The sequence below is a fragment of the Haemorhous mexicanus genome, chromosome 1 (genome assembly GCF_027477595.1).
Source record: "Haemorhous mexicanus isolate bHaeMex1 chromosome 1, bHaeMex1.pri, whole genome shotgun sequence".
NCBI classification, from domain to species: Eukaryota; Metazoa; Chordata; class Aves; order Passeriformes; family Fringillidae; genus Haemorhous; species Haemorhous mexicanus.
In genome coordinates, this window is record NC_082341.1 from 121,516,254 (window position 1) to 121,537,388 (window position 21,135).

The following is a 21,135-nucleotide window of genomic DNA, read 5'->3' on the forward strand; positions in this document are numbered from 1 at the left end:
CTGTATGCTTTTTCCTATAGTTTTGGTTGTTTGGTTTTTTTTTTTCCTTGAAGTGAGTGGCTAGTTATTAGCCTTGTAAGCCTGACTGAATCAGTACCATGTCTTTTTTCTCAGGAGCTGATTATGCCAGAAGAAATGCATGCTTTTTTTCTATGTTATGGACTGTTGCTCACTAGGGATTCAAAGCTTTTTCTCATCAATTTAATTTCACTTAGAGCCATAAGCAGTAATGTAGCAGGGGTCCTGTCAATAAAAGACCAGATCTGCTGATTTGTGTCTCTGAAAGATTACCTTTTAGAAAAATGCTGTCTTTTAAGGAAAAAAAAAAGTCTTCATGAGCTACTGCGTTTATTTATTTATATTTATTTTTACTATATCATTCAAGCTGAAACTATAAACTTGTTGCAAATTGAAAACTTCCACCTGTTCTAAGTGAAGATACCTGGAATTGTTTCCATTTTCTCTTTTTAATATGTTTCCAAGTGAATCACAAGTTACTGTAAATACTTGGAATTTGTCATTGTTTCAGAAAAAGCTTTTAAAATATACAGTCTTTAGTCCTTTTGGCTGTCTCTTCAGTTGAAGTGGATCTTAAAACTATAAAATGAAATGCTATGCATTAGTACGGAAGAGAATCCTGTAAGTTATTTAAGGCATAGGAACGAACCTGACAAATTGTGATTTTTAGAGAAACTGTGTATGCATGCATTGTGTTTTCTCTGCTTTTAAAATAATAATCTTTAAATCTTGCTTGTAAAGTGTTAGACAGTTCCTGTAGTTAAAATAATCCAAAGGCACTTAGTGTACAAGGCTCTAATTTCTTTATTGCAAGCTGTAGTTTTCAAGAATGCTAAATGCATTGCATGCCATAAGCCTTTTCGATTGCTCATTAGTGAATTGTAATTTCACACTTCATTTAAAATATTCTTAAACATTCTCTCACAGTAAAAGGTTTCACACAGTAATTAAGAGGCCCAGTTAACAAAGTCTGAGAAGTCTGATTCCCTCACGGGGAATGATCTTGCTGAATTGTAGCATTTCAATTAACATGTTGAAGTTTGCCAAATATAAATTCTGTGTCACCATGACCCAAAATATTATTGCCTTGTGAAATATATAATCATTTTTCCTCTCAGGAAGGGCTAATAGAGATATCTTTTATATTTTTGCCTCTCTCCTTGAACAGATTGATGATGAGCTTTTTAATCCAGATTATGTTGAAGTTGATCGAATCATGGATTTTTCACGTAGCACAGATGATAATGGAGAGGTAAACAAAACTTTGTTTAGTGCATGTCTAGTCATACAGACTGTGTTTATAATTTATTGTTTCGAAATATATTAATTAGAATATATTAAACATTTACAGAAACTACCACAGTGTAGGTGTGTAAAAAATAGGAATGTGTTTGAGGAAAACATTGGCTAATATAGTGGTTTCCCTTAAATAAAGGGGGCTAATTGAGAATTACAAACTTTTTTTATAAGATACCTGTTTTTTAAAAAAGCACGAAACAACCAACCAAAAGGCAACAATGACAGAGTGATTGATATTTAATATTGTAAATGAAAATTGCAAGAAAGAGTCTTGGCTAAATGTCGTAATGGTTTAGACTACCTGTTACAGAAGAAGTCCTGAACTCACTGTTTCTTCATTTTTAATGACTTGTTCTGCAAAGAAGATGATTTTGTCTTCCAGGAGATTCCTTTTTGGTCCTGGGAGAATAGAAAGTTTCACTGGCAGTGTCACTGTTTCCATGTTGCTCTGTCAGTGAATGGTGATGGTTGACTTGTCTGTTGTGAAGTTTCTGATGATGCTGATAAAACAGTCGATTTTTAAATATGTAGTAAAGCATAGAATTATAAGGGCTGAAATGGGAATATTGTTTTGCTTCTAAATTTTAGTCTAACCTTATTTCAATTGTGTTATGCTCATTTTGGTGGTAAGCCTCCATTCTCCAGGTTCTCATCTTACTTGGTTAGGTTGTCAAGGTGTCAGCCTGCTGTTTGCTTATCCTTCTGGCTGAGTCAGGCATTCAGGTCCGATCAAGCTTTTTGAATTTCATCTAGCCTGCAGATCTGTAAGAAAGGGTACACTTTTATTCTTTCTGTATTGTGAGATAATGTAATTTTTGTCTTAACAAAGCCTGTCACGCATTATCTGGTGAAGTGGTGTTCACTTCCTTATGAAGACAGCACTTGGGAGCTCAAGCAAGACATCGACCAAGCCAAGATCGAAGAATTTGAGAAACTGATGTCTAGGGAGCCAGAAATGGAGCGTGTGGTAAGAATTGGCTCTATATAGAGGATTTTATTTGAAAATAGTAAAGTAATGTGGTCTTTTAGAAACCACTAATGGGATTTGCTGTATTTGAAACAGGAGCGACCTCCTGCCGATGACTGGAAGAAATCGGAGAGTTCCAGGGAGTATAAAAACAATAACAAACTCAGGGAATACCAGTTGGAGGGAGTAAACTGGCTTCTTTTCAATTGGTACAACACGTACGTAAAACAAAGCTTACTGCTGAATCCTGCTTTGGAAAAGCTTTTATAGCTTATTTAAAATAGCAGCCTTTTAAAGTAACCTGCTAAAGTGAGATTTTAGAATCATTTACATGGCTCTTTTTTTGCTGTAGGAGTCATATACAAACTAATTTGGGGTGGAACATGAATGTTTCAGATAGATTCTTGTGGCAAGTGCTTTGGGTTCATGCATGCCCCTGCTGCTTCTTCCTCCCCCTTGTGAACTTGAGAGGTAGATAGAAGGGATATATCTATGCTGACTGCATCACAAATCATAACATTTATTTCAAATGCAAAATGTTATGATACCTTTTCATTCTAGAAATATCCAGTTTATTCAGGTTATTGCCTTACTGATTTTCTACATTTTAAGTTGGGAATAAATCATTCAGCCTGTTTTTATTCTTCTTTTCAGACGAAACTGCATTTTAGCAGATGAAATGGGGTTGGGAAAGACTATCCAGTCCATTACGTTTCTCTATGAGATATATTTGAAAGGAATCCATGGTCCTTTCTTGGTTATTGCACCATTGTCCACAATTCCCAACTGGGAAAGGGAGTTCCGCACCTGGACAGAGTTGAATGTGGTTGTGTATCATGGGAGTCAAGCGAGTCGGCGGACCATTCAGTTGTATGAAATGTATTTCAAAGATCCACAGGTAAAAGCTCTTCACTTTCCTTTTTTCTCTTTTTTTTTTTGTATATGCTTTACAGTTGTTTATTAATTTAAGCATCAGTTAGTTTTTCAGTACTGGTATGTTAGGTTTCAGTTAGAAATGCAGATACATGTATTAACAATGCTTTTTAATAATGGCTAGTATCTCTCTGGGAATAAAGGGGCACCATGAAATGGTGCAACTTTTGTTTAGAGTTTCATTCTTTCACACAGGGTTTTTGTTATTTTGTGATTCTGAGGGGAGCTGGCAAAAGAGATTCTTAATGGAGAAACTCCTTTAAGTTGAACTAAGCTTAAAAATCAATCTTTACCTACCATTCCAGGAAAGACCTGCTTGCAGAAATTAAACTTGTCAATGCCTCTTTATCAAATTTTGTAAGTCAGATATATTTTGAATGTGTATTACTGCACTTAGGTTGAATAGTTGTGAGTGAAGGAAAGCAGAAATTGCTAGGGGTAGAAACAGAAAATTATTTTGAAAACAGAAGCTAAGAGGAGAAGCAGATCCCTACTCCTAAGTGCATGACTTTTCCCAGAGTAAACAGAATTAAGGGAAATAAAATGTGCATACACTGAATGTTATTACAGAACAATAAAATCTGCCTCATGTAAGAGAGATAAAGGGTAGAAGTTCAACCTGTGGAGTACTATTTTCAACTGAGCTTTAAAAAGTGATAGTGGTGAATTCATACATTTAGATTTTCTTTAAAGCATTTTATTTTACACCACTGGAGATTTTGATTAATAAACTAGAAGGATATAAAATCAATATGGCACACATTAAGTGGATTTAAAACTGGCTAGCTGATATTTCTTGATGTAATTGTTAATGAGAAGTGATTTGCATTTCCAGCATAGTTCTTCAGGGATTGGTTCATGTCCATGAGCTATATAACTTACCAATGACCTGAAAGAAAATATAAAATCATTACTGAGGAAGTTTTCAAATGACGCAAAGATGTGGAGAGTGGTAAATGATTAAGACAGTTCATGGATACAGAGTAAGCTGTATTACTTAATAAATTGGATCCAATCTAGCAATACTCAGAATAGCTAAATACAGGGCTGCCTGTGGACAAGGAATGAAGATGATTCTTACCACAGGGAGAGCTCAGCTCTGGGAAGGCTGTAAGACAAAAGCAGATCTTTTTTTTCATGGCATATGAGCAGTTAAACCACGTGACACAGTGGTTAAAAGGGCTAGTGTAGTGCGAGTGCATGGGAGAAAAAACAAATCTTTAATATAGAGATGAGAAAAGCATTCTTCTCTTTGTCATTGATGCGATGAGTGGTCCAGTTCTGCTTAGCTCTCACTTCATGTCCTCAAAGTGTGTTGGAAAACCAGAGTCTTAGAGCAAAGCTATGGGAGAGATTGCAAGATAGAAAATATGCTTTTACAGGTAAAAAACTGATAAAAAACTGTTTTGAAGGTGATGACTGTGGCACAATTCGACATGTCATTAGGGCAAACAGAAAGAACTATGTATTTAAACATAGTAGAGAAACACATAGTAATTTATATTAGTTAGAAGTTACAGCTGTGTGGTCTATAAAATGACTGTTTTCTTAGTAATTTATCAAAGAAACTTTTAAATGAAAATTGTATCTGTGTTTGAAGATTTATTTGAGTAACAGTTGCTTTATTGAGGTCTGGTGGGCCAGAGAAGGTGTGTATGTCCCAGCCCACAGCAGGAATGCTGGAGCTAGATTAATTTAAGGTCCAAATCCAGGCCATTCTGTTAATCTCTAATATTCTTTATAATAATTCTCACATTTAGCTTCTTACCTAGATGTATAATACGCAAATGAAGTGGGATTGAAATCAGTTTTTCTGATTTTAAAATAATTTCTTAGCAGAGATTGATATTTTATATAATTTAAAAATTTGGGTTTATACAAATACTGTCTCTGCTGAACTGTTTCCTGTGTTAAGAATCATATTTGTTTGCTATTTGAGTGGTGCTTGTTCTCAGCATGTTCTTCCCCTTAGCAGTTACTTAGCATGAAGCCTGAAGGAATGTCATTTGAAAAATCCCACTTACTGTGCAGATTGTTAGTTATTTTGGCAATGTTGTTTCATTGATTTAAAGGTAACTAAAGGGATCTACAGCAAGATGCAGCAGAAAGTTTTGTTCCCCCATTGCCATATTCTTAATTCTTGCCGTGAGCATGGCAGTCATTTTACCCCATAGCGAGTAATGACAAAGCACTCACGGCACAGAAAAATGAATGATTTTCTGCTGGCTTTGCTCCCTGAACTGTCTTAAGAGTTGAATCAGACAATTACTGCATTTAGGGATAAAGGAGAAATAGAAAGAACTCATCCTTTTGGTGGCAGCTAGCTTAGATGTGTCACAAAATCACCTTCTGTGTTCCATTCTTTCTAAGAGTGTCAGCTGTGAAACACATGGTAGAAACCAAAAACAGGGGAAAAAATCTCTTCATGTTCTGAAAAAAAGAGTCCCTATGTAGTGTTCACTCTATCATTCTCCAAAGTACCATCACTGGGAATGGGATGGGAGACAAAAACAGAGCGAAAGAAGACATGATTTAGCAGCATAATTTCTAGTTCCCTTGCCAGACACATCAACCCAGGCATCAGGCATCTTTGGCTTTTTAGGTCTTAATATGAAAAGAGGCTTCTCGATCTGCGCCATTTCTCAGAAAGACAATTGAATATTGAGAGTGTGTGAGCAGCTTTTGAAGGGCAGTAGCGACAGAGAACATGCATAAGAAGCACCTACCCCATCTACAGTAGTGTGATTGTTCAGGGTCAGCCCCACTTACCAGAGTCAAGTTGTTGTGAAATGCTAAAGAGTAGTCAATAATAAAATAAGTTTTTGCAGTGGTGTGTGACTTCAACAGGAAAGACATGGTGTTATCAGAGACATTCTGCTGTGAGTTTCACATAGAGAAGCTTGTTCTGGTGTTCTTGAGCAATATAACTGGAAGGTCTTCCTAGGGGCCCTTCCCTGGTTGGAATATCAAACAAACCATGTGCTTTTTCTGTATTGTCCCATCACTGGGAAGGAGTTCTGCTTTAAGATTACAAAACCTGTATGTGCCAAATACAGCTAATGACGGAGACTTGGAAAAGAGCTGACTTGGTTTGTGGTGGAAATTTACTTGGCTCATGAAAAGGTTATAGCATTTCAGTTTGCTGGCTTTCAAAGCTGCCCACTTAGTGTATCTTCATCTGCTGTTTGTTAAGTAACAGCTTTTTTTGCCCCTAACAAGATAAATATTTCTGGACTATGCCACGAGAAAGCATTGTTGAGCAGGTCATTACTCTCTCTGAAATGTTTTTGATTTGAGTAGGCAGATTTAATGCTGAATTCAGGATATTAGGTTTTCAATAATTTCATTGGGTCAGTAGCCACTTCTGATCCCCATGGTTTAGAGAGGATTATAGGCAGGTCACTTATAAAAGGATTCAGTCTTGCACAGGTCCAAGGGAAGAAATGGTCACCTTACTGTAAAATATGTGCTTCTTTTGAAATGTATTCAATATACAACCCATGACAGAGTCCTTTGAAAATGTGGAATAGCTTTGAACTTGTGTAATGCTCATCCTTACTGAGACAGTTTTTCTGCACAGACCCAGTGACACTGGAGGTACCAAATTACATTTTTCTTTGAACAGCATTGGCAAGAAGCATAGCATAATGTCAGAAAGATGCTCATTTCATGCTCCTGAATAAAGTTTATTCAGGGTTTTTTTTTAAACAGTCTTTATATCAGTGCTGAAAATAAGACTGAACTAATGAACTAGTGAATATGGTGTCAGACATCAGGTTAATTGTCCTGTTGAACTTTGCTTAACACAGACTTACAAAAATATTATGGAATTGTATGCAGATACACATTCTGCATTTAAAAGCTCAGATATTTGCTTCTGCCAAAGCTTTTCACTAGAGCTGTTGTAGATTCCCCATCCCTGGAAGTGTTCAAGGCCAGATGGAACAGAGCTTTAAGCAACCTGGTCTAGTGGAAGGCATCTCTGCTCATGGCAGGGGTGTTGGAAATAGGTGGTCTTCAAGGTCCCTTCCAACCCAAGCCGTTCTATGAACTGTTAGTGTTTTGAATCCTGAGTGTCTACTGGGGAAAAAAAAATGATAAGTCAGCACAATATTCAAATAGTCATAAAAAGAAAACCTTAATGCACTTTTGCTGTATTTGGATTGTTTGGGAGGACCTTCATGTACCTTCAATTCAAGTTAAGAGAGAATTCTCTTGATGAAGTCTGAAAACCTTATTTTAATATTGCAGCAATACATTAATGCCTTGAGACATTAGTATAATCCATATGAATTACAACTGAAATACTTGTATAACTTCTTGGTAATCAATGTGCAGTGATTCTGTGGGCCTATTTACAGGATTAAAAACAGCTATCATGAAGCCAGTAGCAAGCTTACAGAATTGTATTTCCCCATTTAGTCAGGAACAATGACTTAATTTGCTTTAAATGTCTTGTCTGTTGTACTGTTTTGTATTTTTAAAAAATAAAATTTGAAGGTGAAACAAATTGCTTCCTTTCTTTGCCAGGGATTTTATTTTTAACATTTGCTGTTCCTTTTAGGGTCGTGTGATAAAAGGGTCCTACAAGTTCCATGCCATTATCACAACATTTGAAATGATCTTGACTGACTGCCCAGAGCTGCGTAACATTCCATGGCGTTGCGTGGTCATTGATGAGGCCCACAGGCTGAAAAACAGGAACTGTAAGCTTTTGGAAGGACTCAAGATGATGGATCTGGTCAGTGTGAATCTCTCTTACCTTTGAGTCTTCTGTAGTTTTATTACTTCTGATTTATGGTTTAATCAAAAAGTAAAATAAAAGGGTTTTTTTCTCAAGTAAATCATCAGGTGTTAAGATTAAGAGAATGCAGATGAGAAAGTATAAAATACCTGGAAGCATATGCATACCTTCAGTTTTGGAGTGCTGATATTTAATAAGATTTTTCATTGATTTAGATGTAGAATAATGTGGATTCTCCTAAGACAATAAAAAGAAATTTATTCTTTCCCTCCCTTCATGTGAGTTAATCCATAGTCACTTCTTCACATAGACATTTATTTAAAAGTGTAATGTGGTCAGGTGGCCCAATTTGGCCATGAGTTAAACTGCTCTGCATTAATATCAGCTCTAATGTTAATTTGTTGTGTGTCCATAAGGATATTCTTTCATATTGACTAAGGGAAGGGCAAGTGAGTTGGTTTCTGACGCTTACATAAATATGTATTATGTTATGTGTACAAAATAGGTGCATTAAACTCATAAAGAAAAATAAGACAATGTGAAGATATTTACTATTTAAAAGACACAATAATAACTTTGTTTTAGGCAGAATATTCTCTTAAAATGTGAGAACAATGCAATCGTGCTAAACTAAACTCTAATTCGGTTTTTTAAAATGCTGTGTACCTTTTGTTTTTCTTATTGTGGTTGCTGTTAGAGGAGAGCAGAACTTACAGTCTTACAGATAGAGATACGGGACTTTTCACATTAGTTCTTGTGGCACTGCTAAATTTATGTTTGGCTCTGGGCTAGTTGCTGAACCTGTCTGGGCTCCTTCTCTAAAGCATTAAGCTACTTTTGTCTCTGCCACTCTCGTGCTCTTTAGCATGTAGTAGGAAGGTAGAACTCTGCTTCAAGGTTCCTGTTAGATCCTGTGTTGATCTCCTGGCCTGAGGAGATCAGTGCACTGAGGTCATTTGGAGGTGTGGTAAATAAATGAATTTTTACTGGAAATGATGGATTAGGTTCAACTGTTACTTTGTCATCTAAAGCTCATTGTACTTGTGAAAGGGATGGGACATTGTGGACCAGTAAAATCTGTTCTTGTATCTTGGAGGACTTTTGAAGCTGCTTAAATAGTGAAGTGTTTTTCTGGGCTATCACTGAAGGAGCACCAGAGTACCAGTTAGAAATGTCCTGAGAACAATGTTATGTAAGTAGCTGGGGGAGGGGAGAGGAAGCAAAGGTGAGACAGACATATGGTGACAAGGGGAAAGAATTTTGTGTATTTTTGCATTGGAAATTAAAGTGATGGATTCCTAGGCAACTGTTTCTTAACCTTTCAGGAGCATAAAGTGCTGCTTACAGGAACCCCTTTGCAAAACACAGTAGAAGAGCTGTTTAGCTTACTTCACTTCTTGGAACCAGGTCGCTTTCCATCAGAAACCACATTCATGCAAGAATTTGGGGATCTTAAAACTGAAGAGCAGGTAAAGTTATTTTGCACACTTACTTTTCTATTTAGATATTGAGAATTTATCCATTTTGTTCTATATGAACTTCATTATTTGCTTTTTAAAATAATACCTATTTTTTTCCTGGAATACCATGGTGGGGTTATCCTTTTTTTTTTTTTTTTTTTTTTTTTTTTTTTTTTTTTTTTTTTTTTTTTTTTTTTTTGTTTATTTTCATTTAGTTGAGGGTTTTTTGCTTTTGTTCAAAAGTAATTCTGCCTTTTCACTGTTCTGGGAGTTTTGTGGGTTTTTTTTTGTTTTGTTTTGTTTTTTTTTGTCCTTTGTCCATTGGTCTTGCAGAAACAGAAAGACATTCCCTTTATTAAAATGTAATGTTTAAAAATAGAGGTGGGGTGTTCTGTAATGGTTTCTGGATGAAAATAAAATACTTCTATGACTATTAACCTGTCAGTTGACATTCTTTCTTAAGCATCAGAGTGAAGGGACTCTCCCTGTAACTTCTGTGGAATTAATATCTGAGAGTTTTCTCAGTGACTTATGTGCAAACAGGAACATAGAAACCCAGTTTAATAAGAGGTAACCAAATGGATAGAGGTGTTTTTTTAACTCAGAAATAGATTTCTCAAGCTGTCCCAGAGAAGAAATGCATAAATCAATACAAAATGAAAGACCCTAGGTGCAACATGTTTTATATCTCAAATGTAAAATGTTTCTTTGTATGTGTCAAAATGTTTTAAAAGGCCAAACCACCTTAATATTAGGAGTTAACTGAAGCATGGCATCTTAATTTGGCCCTTTGCTTCCTGTGGTGATAACTGCATGTATCTTTGTATGTAACTTTGTTTGCTTTGTCTGAAAATGCAATTTTTGATATCTTTCAACTTTTGACCGCTTGAATTTGTTGACTTTCTTTGAGAGCAACTCTTTCACACATCATAGTCTAAATTAAAAAATAGCTCTTCCTCTAGTCCATGGCCTCCTGGCAAAATAGGATATGTTTCCATAGGTTGTTCATGCTATTACATGTCAGTCAGAATGGACACTGACCTGACTGAAAGTGAGCCAGCTCTGATGCAGAAGCCATATATTCCAGTTAATGAAGTGTTTGAACTAGAGCTAATATATCCTAACTCTCAACATAGCTTTTGTGTGGCCAGCTCAGAATAACTGGAAGCTTTTAAATCCATACATGGAACTATTACTAAAATAATGCCAATGGCAGATCAGAATTAGATTGGTTCAACAAGTACAGGAGAACTTCTTTATCTGTTGACTCAGATGTTTTGGAATTGGGTTTAAGTGGTAGGACAGGTTATGTGTTAATGGCTTGGGGTTTTCTTCCATTCCTTGCAGTTGTGTTCCATATATTTTCTCAATTGTTCATCCCACTCTGCTAATTACCTTTTCTGTTCTGGAGTTGGTTTATTACTAAGGGAATTGTATAAATTCAGGAGAAAGTGTCTTTTGTTCATATTTCTGCTGTGCAGCTCTGCATCAGGAGATGATGACCAATTTCAGAGTGAATTATTAGCTCTTCAGCACTAAGATGGTTTGTACTTTGAAGCATGGCCTAAAACAATCTAAATGCCAGGTGTTTTGGTTTTTTTTTTTAATATGGAATACATTTGAGCTTTTTGTGTAAGAGACTTTACAAAAACTTAAACTTAGCCTTTTTTTTTTTTTTAGGAAAACTGACATTTTCTTTTTTGCCCCTCCTACCCTTTAGGATGTGTCTTAATGAATATTCCACAAAACCTGGGGACACTAATAATTATCAGTGTCATAAGTGGTTAGAGAAATACAGTATTTTCATTTTTAGACCAGTCCTAATAGTTTTCTACTTCAGTGGATGTCAAAACTAGGGAAATAAGAAAATAATTAGAAGCAGATAGCTAAAATGGGAAAATAGCATTAATTACTGATTAGTAATTAGAAGTGAACTGCAAAAGTTATCTTAAAAGTGTCAGATTTGCTAATTTAACAAAGGGTTACTCTGCATGATTTGTGTGCAGTACTAGAAGGACAGTTCTGAGTGAGATCTATTTAATAACAGACATCACTAAACAGAAGGACTTCACACCAAAAATAGACTTTAGAAATGTGTATGTCACTGAGTTAACAAGGAGAACTTGCTGCTGAGTCACTGAAGAAAGATTTTTTTTTTTTTTTACAATGCTCTCTACTTGGCATTTGAAGTAGAAAACAAGGTTTTTAGAATTAAGGAACTTGAAAAATGAATATTTGATTTCTAACAGTTTTAATTCAGTTATTTTATTAAACATCTGTTTTCCAGGTGCAAAAACTGCAAGCTATTTTGAAGCCGATGATGCTGAGACGTCTCAAGGAGGATGTAGAAAAGAACCTGGCCCCCAAAGAGGAAACCATCATTGAAGTTGAGCTGACAAATATTCAGAAGAAATACTATCGTGCTATTCTTGAAAAGAATTTCACATTTCTTTCCAAGGGCGGAGGTCAGGCAAATGTACCTAATCTTTTAAACACTATGATGGAACTAAGAAAATGCTGCAATCATCCATACCTTATTAATGGTAGGCTGCCTACTTTTCTCCTCATTTGAAAAATGGTTATGAAAATGTTCACTAGGTATAAATTCTATTTTAGTGGTTTTTTATTTATTCATTTATTTTAAGTAGAAAAGTGAGATAACCTTTTAGATTCTCACAGGTATGGATATCTGCTAGCCAGGACAGTGCTGCTGTTGCAGCTGCTTTTTTCTGTGCTGCTTTTTTCTACGGCTTCCTGACAGACTTAGCCCTGACTGAATTAATGTTTTCCTTTCTGTTAGTTGTGAAAAGCAAGAATTCAGTTATCATGCAGGTTGTTGGATGCTAGCATGAATATGGTAATTTTTTCTTCACTTATAGTTAGCTGCTACTTACTTCCTTGCTGTCAGACATCAGAAGGTAGTAGCTTAAATTTTCTGAATAAAAGTTGTGGAGCAAGAAATCGTGATCAAGCCTGCTTTTATGACCACCTGTTGTCAGTTACTTTTCTTAATTTGGCTAGTAAGAGAAAGATTAGGGTGAATGTCATACTAGACTTCAGTGGCTTTTTCTGTGTGATAGTATTGGGTTTAGATCAGGATTGTCTTTGGCAAGTAGTATGGAATCATAAAATATCTTAAGTTGAAAGAGAGCCGTAGGGATTATTGAGTCCAACTCTCTGCTCCTCAGAGCACTACCAAAAACTAAATCATATCACTTAAGGACCAGATGGTCCTTGAACTCTACTTGTGGTGCCATGACCACTTCCCTGGGGAGGCTGTTACAGTGACCAACCCTGTGATGAGCCAGCCAGCTCTGTCTTAAGTATGCTGAACTTGTATGTGCTGGTCAGTTCTTCCCTTTGAGGGTGTAACACAAGCCTCCATACAGGGTTGCATTCTACTAGTTTCTTGTTTCCCAGCTCCTGTTTCTTACTAGATATGATTTATGGTTGGTTTATGCTGGTTATAGGCTTCATGATGAAAGACTGTTTTGTTCCAGAGCCATATGTGTTTTCAGGTTTTTTATTGTATGACTTCCATATTGTAGTACTTAAGTTTTTTTCCTTGACACTTTTTGTTTAAGGCGGGGGGGGGGGGATGCTTAAACTGATTCATGAAATTACATCTAATTACATTTCATGGACAAGTAATTATTCCAAAGACATAGGCTTACTCCAAAGTTCTTCAGCTTGTCCATGCTGGTGGCTGTTGAGTTTCTAAACTCATATGACATACAGTAAAGTAGCTTTGTGGTTCTGGTGCAGGGTTTGTTGTGGTTTTTTACTTGATTTTTTTGCTTAAGTTAATCCATTGTGTAAATGAGTTTATCCGAATAGTTTAGGTTGTTCAGGTTATGGGTGTCTGTCTGAATTGATGCTTCTTGGCTTTCAGCTAGTTTTTAACCTTGCTATTATTTTTCCTAATTTCATGTTTGTTGAAAGAAAAAAAAAAGAATATTTTGCTGCTACTTTATTTTGTCAAATAGAATTTATGAGCAGTGATTGCAGCGTTGCCTACAGCAAGGGTTTTCTTTTTCTTCAGAAGTCTTGTATCATTTAATATAATTAAGAGACTGATAAAGTTCAGGTGTTAATTTAGAAAACCTCAAATATTTTTGGATTAGTGTATCTTAATAAAGGGAGGTGGGTTTGTCTCTTGAATGCATTTGCCTTTATCAAACATTTTTGTGATGTTTGGAACCTTTGGACTTGCTTGGTATCATTCAGCAACATGTCAGGTGGGTTGAGCCTTCAGATTGACGGGAAAAAGAAATCCTGATGTGTTAGTGTGGAGATGGAACTAAACAAATACATCCTTTGTAGTTCTAGGGCAGAAAATATTCCCACGTGCTGTTGTCATCTGAGCCCGAGGTTTTATAAGGTTTTATTTTGCTGATTGATATTTAACAACTTTGTTGTTAGTGTAATGGCACAAGTTTATTTTATTTCTGCTCAGAGTTTTTGCAGTGGAAGTACTTAAGGTTGCCTAGTATTCTCCTGATGAATGATTTCTTGCAGTAACAAGTTCTGTGTTCTAAGCTTAACTGCTTTTATAAAAGTGTCTCTGAATCCTCATTTTCTTCCCAGTTTGTGGGGTTTGTGAGCAAGCATTTTTATTTGAACATTTGAATCTGTTTTGTTTTGTGTAAGAGTTGCAAACAGGTCTTCTATATAACTTCAGTTAAGGCTATGTGATGGAAGTAGTATGATAGGAGTTGAATGTAAAGTGGGGTTTTTGTTTCTTTCTTGATTGATAGATGTGTTCTGCTGAGACTAGGAGTAGGCTTCTAGTGGTAGTTACAGCATGTTGGGTATTCTCCAGTCAGCTTGGGTAAAAAAGCATTGTCTGTCATTTTTCTTAGGGCTGGACTCCTTGTTTTCTCCATAGCAACCATTCGCAAGTATTTATACATCGTTCCTCTCTCTATCTCCAAGAACCAGCAGTGGGGAATGCCTCTATAGTTACACATCTTAGTGTTGACCACCAGAAAGGCTTCTTACTCTGTTTGTTGTGCCCTCTTGAGCCCTGGAAGCCTCTCCTAATGAAAAGTAGAAGTGGAGGTTTCCCTGATTGACCAACCCCACATTCAAATACCTTCCTTTCATCCCCTGCTAAATATCAGCTAGAATAGGAAGTAATTTTACAGACCAGCAGGTACTGCATCAAGTAACTTTTGGGTAACAGGCTCTCAATGGACATGACATAATTGCAGTTGAAGTAGGAATTTTAAAAAAAATGGTTGGTCTTCTACAGGATTTAGCTAGAACAGAGTTATTGAAAGAACAGATTTTTGGAGTTATCTGTACTGGATTTGGGTCTTAGTGAGACCAAGCTCTGATACTGTAAATTCACCATTCAATAGACCAGATTGTTGTGGTGTGGTTTGCTTTTGCAGATGCAGTTCTTGCATATTGGGTTGCTTTACAGTAGTGTAACTTAAATCTGGATATTGCAGTTGAATCAGGAATAATTGCTGTAAGCTGGAAAGATGACTGAAATTACTGTATAGGAACTGCTTGACAGCCTGCTGTATCCTGGAATTGCCAAAGTTCAGTACAGAATCAGAGATGTACTGCCCAAAATTCTGCCCGTTTTACAAAGATGGGCAGTGGTATGATTGAAGGGAACTTTGTGTCTGCTTACACTCATTATTTTATTTGGGCTTACTTTCCTTATGTGCAAGCCATTAGGATGATCCAGGGAGTCCAGATCAGGAAAATCCAGGGACGTAAAATTATCGTGAAACGCGGTCACATCTTGAGTCCGTGGGGTTCTGTGAAAGCGAGCGGTGCGAGCACATGGAGCAGCACGGAGCTGTCAGGCAGCCTGCCCCGGGTGGGATCTGCTGCAGGCACCGCGTTACGGCAGGCACTGAACCAGCCATCGCTCAGGGAGGGCGCGTTCCGTGTTTGTTTACAGGCATCTCCTTAGAGCTGGGATTTGAGAGAGGGATGCTCAGCAGAAGCCTGGCAGTAAGCTGTTCTTCCCCCCTCCCCCAACACTTCCATCTTGCCTTGTGCTATTCAAAAGCAGTATTGGAGCTGAATAGAAGACAAACTAGAAGTATTTTATAAATGACATTTTGTTGCAAAAAAAAAAAAGCAGAGGGGAAAAAAAGATGGCTCAAAAAAGTGGCTTCTTTGGAAGTAAAATAAGCTTAGAACAAAGATTCCTAGCATTTTTACATGCCAAGACTGGCAATCTGATAATTCTTGGAATTGCCCACTTTGTAGAAGTGACATAAAAATTGAATAAAAGCACAGGAGAGGTTGAAGAGAGAGCTTGAACTTGGTCTGTAGTCTTCCAATAGTAAGCAAAACAAGAAAATAGTTGCTGCTGTGCATATCATTCATAGGCGAAGCGAGTAGCAAGAGAGAACTTTTGACTAATGCTGGAAGGAATAAATATGTTGGATAGCTTCATCAAACTGAACCAAAAAAAATACATTCAGTGAGAAAAAACTAAATATAAGGTAAAATAATAATTTCATAGCTGCTTCTCCCCCGTATTTTGTTTGGATTTTTTTTTTTTTTTATTAATAATGAAAGGAGCAGGTTCAGGTCATTTGGCTGTTTAAGGATGATTTTAGAGGCAGTATTAAATGTGATTTGTGTCCCTTGTATTTTCCTGTAGAAACAAGACATTGTTTTCTTTCATGTTACATTTTTTAAAGGAAAAAAAATCCATTTTATCAGTTGAAATATGTTTAATTTTTTTCACGTTTTAATTTTTTTTTTCCATTGTATTGCGTGTGTCAATATTTCTATGAATTTATTTAGGAAAGAGTTTAGTATTGCTCAAAAGAGAGAAAAAATAGAATGAATTCTCAGAGCTATTTTTTATTTGTGCTGTATTTGTGTAGATGTTTGCTTCAAATTTAAGCTTAATATTTTTTATAAATGTTTATTTTTTTAATAAATGTTTGTTCACATAGTGCTTAAAACATTCCTGCAGTTTCTATAGGGTATTGAAGGCGAGCTCATTGTTTATTAATAAAACCCTTTGCAGTGTTCATGTATTGCTGTCCAATCTTTGCAGGTGCTGAAGAGAAAATTTTGGAAGAGTTTAAAGAAACACACAATGCCGACTCTCCAGATTTTCAGCTCCAGGCAATGATCCAGGCTGCTGGCAAGCTCGTGCTGATTGACAAGCTGCTGCCAAAACTGAAGGCTGGTGGCCACAGGGTGCTTATCTTTTCCCAGATGGTGCGCTGCTTGGACATACTGGAAGACTACCTCATTCAAAGACGGTGAGAGCAACAATATAATACAATTATAAATAAACTGTGCCTTCCTCAGTGACCACTGCATTTAACCTGTGAGAAATCCTTATAGAAAGGGAGGAAATTAAAACAGTGTTTTCTGTAGTGATCTGACTTACAGGAAAGAGGAAACCTGGAGGTTGCAAGTACTGAGCCCTTTCTTTTGAGTGAATACAAAATCACCTCATATGGAGAGCTTTAAACCTCTCCATTAAATGTTTCGGTGGCTCTAGAGTTTTTTAGTTCAGGCCTAAATTTTTGTCAAATCCTTGGAGTGAAAGTCTGTTCTTTACCAAAGCAAGAGACAAAGTAGTATGTCTTTTCTAGTAATGTTAGTCTCTTAGTTGGTTGTAGTTCTTCTAACCCCATAGAAGCATATTTGTCTTTGTTGTTTTTAATTGCCTATTCTTTTAAAGAAGCAGTGCCATTGCAGTAAAGCAGTCCCTATAATGCATCTGTTTTTCAGGTACCCATACGAGCGAATTGATGGTCGAGTGAGAGGCAACTTGCGTCAGGCAGCTATTGACAGGTTTTCAAGACCTGATTCTGATAGGTTTGTTTTCCTGCTGTGTACAAGGGCAGGAGGTTTGGGCATTAATCTTACTGCTGCTGATACCTGCATCATTTTTGATTCAGACTGGAATCCCCAAAATGACCTCCAGGTAATATTACAAGAGATGATTTTATTATAAATTTTTCTTTGCCTTTTTACTGTGAAATTTTCTTCACCTACAAGAGAAATTATCTGTTGTTGCTCTCTTGAAAGCATAACCAATATTATTTATGTTGAAAAAAAAAAAACTTTTAAAGTAGGTTCTCTGTATTGGTTATTTCAAATTCTTTTTTCTTCTGTTTGTAACCTGTAACTGAATATCTGCCTTTGTTTCTTCAGGCTCAAGCACGATGTCACAGAATAGGGCAGAGCAAATCAGTGAAAATTTACAGGTTGATAACAAGGAATTCTTATGAAAGGGAAATGTTTGACAAAGCTAGCCTGAAGCTGGGCCTTGATAAGGCTGTGCTGCAGTCTATGAGTGGAAGAGAAAATGCCACAAATGGGGTAAGGAATAGTTTTTTAAGGTGCATTATCAACAAATGCTATGAATGTGTTATACTTTGCTTGCCTGTTTGTGTTTTAGCTGGAGAGCAGTGGTTTTCAGATAGAGTGTGGCTGATAGTTTAGTCGGGTTAAATAAGGGCATTGGCTACATGAACTGGCTCAGCCTATCTCATGGCTCTTTTGGCAATAATGACTTCTTGCCAAAAGAGGGCAAGTGGAGTCATGTTCTTCAATCCTGATCCATTCTCATCATTCCATTCTTTACATTATGTTGATCCTGGCACTTTATGGAGTTCTTCTAGTTAGCTTTTGCTGGTGTAGCCTTTTTGCTTTGGGACTTACTTTGCTGTAGCTTTTTTGTCAGGTTAGTAAGTTAAATCTGCTGCCAGGAGGAGTTTAGCAGTCATCAAAGCTAAAGGGATTCAGTGACAATGAATTATTAAGTCATTTAAACCACTCACATAACTTCACCCTGAGAATTTTGTTGTTTGTATTCTTCTTTAAAAGGTGATTTCAGCATGAATGTTTAATTGACCACCACCACATTATCGTAGAGTTTCAGTTCTTAAAATGCCAAATATGAGGATGATCCATCTGATTGTGCTGTCAGATGAACACATTGGCTGGTGTCAAAAAAACCCAAAACCTTAACCCCTCTTATGTGTTACAGGTGCAACAGCTGTCTAAAAAAGAAATAGAAGATCTTCTTCGAAAGGGGGCATATGGTGCTCTAATGGATGAGGAGGATGAAGGGTCTAAGTTTTGTGAAGAGGATATTGATCAGATTCTCTTAAGGCGAACACACACAATTACTATTGAATCTGAAGGAAAAGGCTCAACATTTGCAAAGGTATGCATTGACATTCAAAGGAAAATTAATAAAACGTGACCAGAATAGATGGAAGTATATTCAATTGCCTTCTATGTCAATTTATTTTTTTGTGTGTACTTGTCTTCTTTCTTTCTTTCTTCATACTACCTCTTCCTAAGTATTGTATTTGCTAGTGAAAAACAGGTATTCTTCGTAGCATGCAGTTAAGAAATCAATCCACTTGCTTTTACTTTTTCTAGGCTAGTTTTGTTGCATCAGGGAACAGGACAGATATTTCTTTGGATGACCCTAATTTCTGGCAGAAGTGGGCAAAGAAAGCTGAGCTGGATATCGATGCTCTAAATGGAAGGGTAAGCTTTTGAACTCTTTCTAGTACAATTAAACTGAAGATTTTCTTCTCCCCCTCCACCCCCTCCTAAATTTATACATTTTCCCTATCATTTTAGAACAACCTAGTTATTGATACACCAAGAGTAAGGAAGCAAACCAGACTCTACAGTGCAGTCAAAGAAGATGAGCTGATGGAGTTTTCAGACCTGGAAAGCGATTCTGAGGAAAAGCCTAGCACAAAGCCCCGTAGGCCTCAGGACAAATCACAAGGTTATGCAAGAAGTGAATGTTTCAGGGTGGAGAAGAACTTGTTGGTTTATGGGTAAGATATGCAAGTAGGATATACTAATTGTGGCTAAAGATCTGAAAATAAATTATATATAGTAAATAACTCATCCTTCTCTTAGACACATTCACATACTATCATACTGTATAATGCTTATACATGCCAGTCAGATTTGGTTTTGGTTGCTATATATATAAATTGCACTTATATGTGTTACTTAGTTTAAAGTATCTGAGTGTGTCACAGATGGCTATGAGCTCACTGGTAAGATAAGTGGTTTTTGATGACAGAATATTTGTTTCTGCTTTCTCAGTGTAAAGAATTCTTGAGTTATGAGTTTCAACCTCTCTTTTCTAAGCGTTGAAGAGAGTAATAGTGTATTCGTAAAGAACAAAGTGGTTTTGAAATCAGCAGTCAATCTAGACTTTGTCACCACTTAAATTCAGATACTTGATATTTTCCCCATTGAGTGTGCTAATTTGAATTTTATGTCTTTGCAAGCAGGTAGCTATATTTGATTTCTATCATGGTGGCCTTCAGAATGACTGTCTTTATTTTAGAAATTTAATTAAATTTAGTGTGCAACAGTTGCTAGTAATAGGTTTTGGGTTCAAAATAGGAATTGTTCCTCAAATCCCATGATTGTAAGAATTGGTTGAGTTTCCTATTTGTAGCTTACTGGGACCTTTAGAGTTAAACATATGTACTTTATTAATTTGAGTGTAGTTCAATTGCAGCTTTACGAGCAGTGAACTTATTGCCTCTTCTGTAAAATAAACATTCTTAACTCTTTGGTGCTGGAAGTTGGATTCCCTGACATAACCTGCAAATGCAAAAGGCATTAGCGCTAACACAGGAGGTCCCAAGTTGCTTGATACCAGGAGTTAAATTGAAAGTCACAAATTAAAATACCAGTACCCTGGCTGTTGAATTGAACATATTTTTCTTGTAGCTGGGGTCGGTGGACTGACATCCTCTCACATGGGCGCTATAAACGTCAGCTAACGGAGCAAGATGTGGAAACCATCTGCCGGACTATCCTGGTGTATTGTCTTAATCATTACAAAGGGGATGAAAATATCAAAAGTTTCATCTGGGATCTGATCACTCCAACTGCAGATGGGCAAACTCGAGCTTTGGTTAATCATTCCGGTATGTCTACCACAATCAAATAATGATGCTAGTAAATAGGGAAGAATTGCTTCAGTCGTGCTATGTATTTGGTTTAAACTATAGCCATTCTGACATGTCGTGGGATCTTGTCAGATTTTATGAGTAAGGTGGGCTTTGACTTGGTCTGTACTTAAAGGGGACGTCTCCCTCAGACACTTTGTAAAATGCTGTGCTCTTTCCTTTAAATCGGTTTTAAACAAATAGTCCAGCTTTTTTTTTTTTTTTTTTTTTTTTGCTGGCACCTACTGCTGGATTTAATCTTTTTTGAATTGCCATTAATCAGAAAGCTTGTTTCCTTACGGCCATTTAGATTCATGAGAGTTTTTACAAGAAATATTTATATAACACCATTTTCTGGCTAGCACTCTGAATTTTTGAAATCTTCACACCTAAATTTGCATGAAAGTTTTGGTTGATTTTGTTACTTGCAATTTTCTGTACTGAGTCATGTTGCTGTTCAGTTTTTGGTGGTTGTGTTGCCCTCAAAGTAATGAATACTTAGCTTTAAACGTATGTTTGTAATGCTGTTTGGGGTGAGAGTTTTTCTATTCCGATTGCATAAGAAATATTGGGGGTTTTCTAGGTCTGTCTGCACCAGTGCCCAGAGGGAGGAAAGGGAAGAAAGTAAAAGCCCAGAGTTCACAGCCAATGCTGCAAGATGCTGATTGGCTCACAACCTGTAATCCAGATGTATTATTTCAAGAAGACAGCTATAGGAAACATCTTAAACATCACTGTAATAAGTAAGTACTAATATATGTTTCATTTAGA

At 36.6% G+C, this 21,135-nt stretch overlaps 1 protein-coding gene across 8 annotated transcripts in view; it reads left to right on the forward strand.

The window, feature by feature from the left end:
- CHD7 (chromodomain helicase DNA binding protein 7) overlaps positions 1-21,135 on the forward strand; it is a 132,954-nt gene that overhangs the window by 93,989 nt on the left and 17,830 nt on the right. For all 8 annotated transcript variants that reach the window (XM_059861041.1, XM_059861067.1, XM_059861082.1 and 5 more), the window contains 15 exons: positions 1,187-1,270; positions 2,147-2,284; positions 2,381-2,502; positions 2,939-3,182; positions 7,782-7,958; positions 9,287-9,430; positions 11,709-11,964; positions 16,461-16,671; positions 17,150-17,345; positions 17,576-17,743; positions 18,414-18,593; positions 18,815-18,925; positions 19,022-19,227; positions 20,144-20,343; positions 20,948-21,107. In XM_059861041.1, the coding sequence (XP_059717024.1) occupies positions 1,187-1,270; positions 2,147-2,284; positions 2,381-2,502; positions 2,939-3,182; positions 7,782-7,958; positions 9,287-9,430; positions 11,709-11,964; positions 16,461-16,671; positions 17,150-17,345; positions 17,576-17,743; positions 18,414-18,593; positions 18,815-18,925; positions 19,022-19,227; positions 20,144-20,343; positions 20,948-21,107 (2,597 nt within the window). The remainder of the gene's footprint in view (positions 1-1,186; positions 1,271-2,146; positions 2,285-2,380; positions 2,503-2,938; positions 3,183-7,781; positions 7,959-9,286; positions 9,431-11,708; positions 11,965-16,460; positions 16,672-17,149; positions 17,346-17,575; positions 17,744-18,413; positions 18,594-18,814; positions 18,926-19,021; positions 19,228-20,143; positions 20,344-20,947; positions 21,108-21,135) is intronic.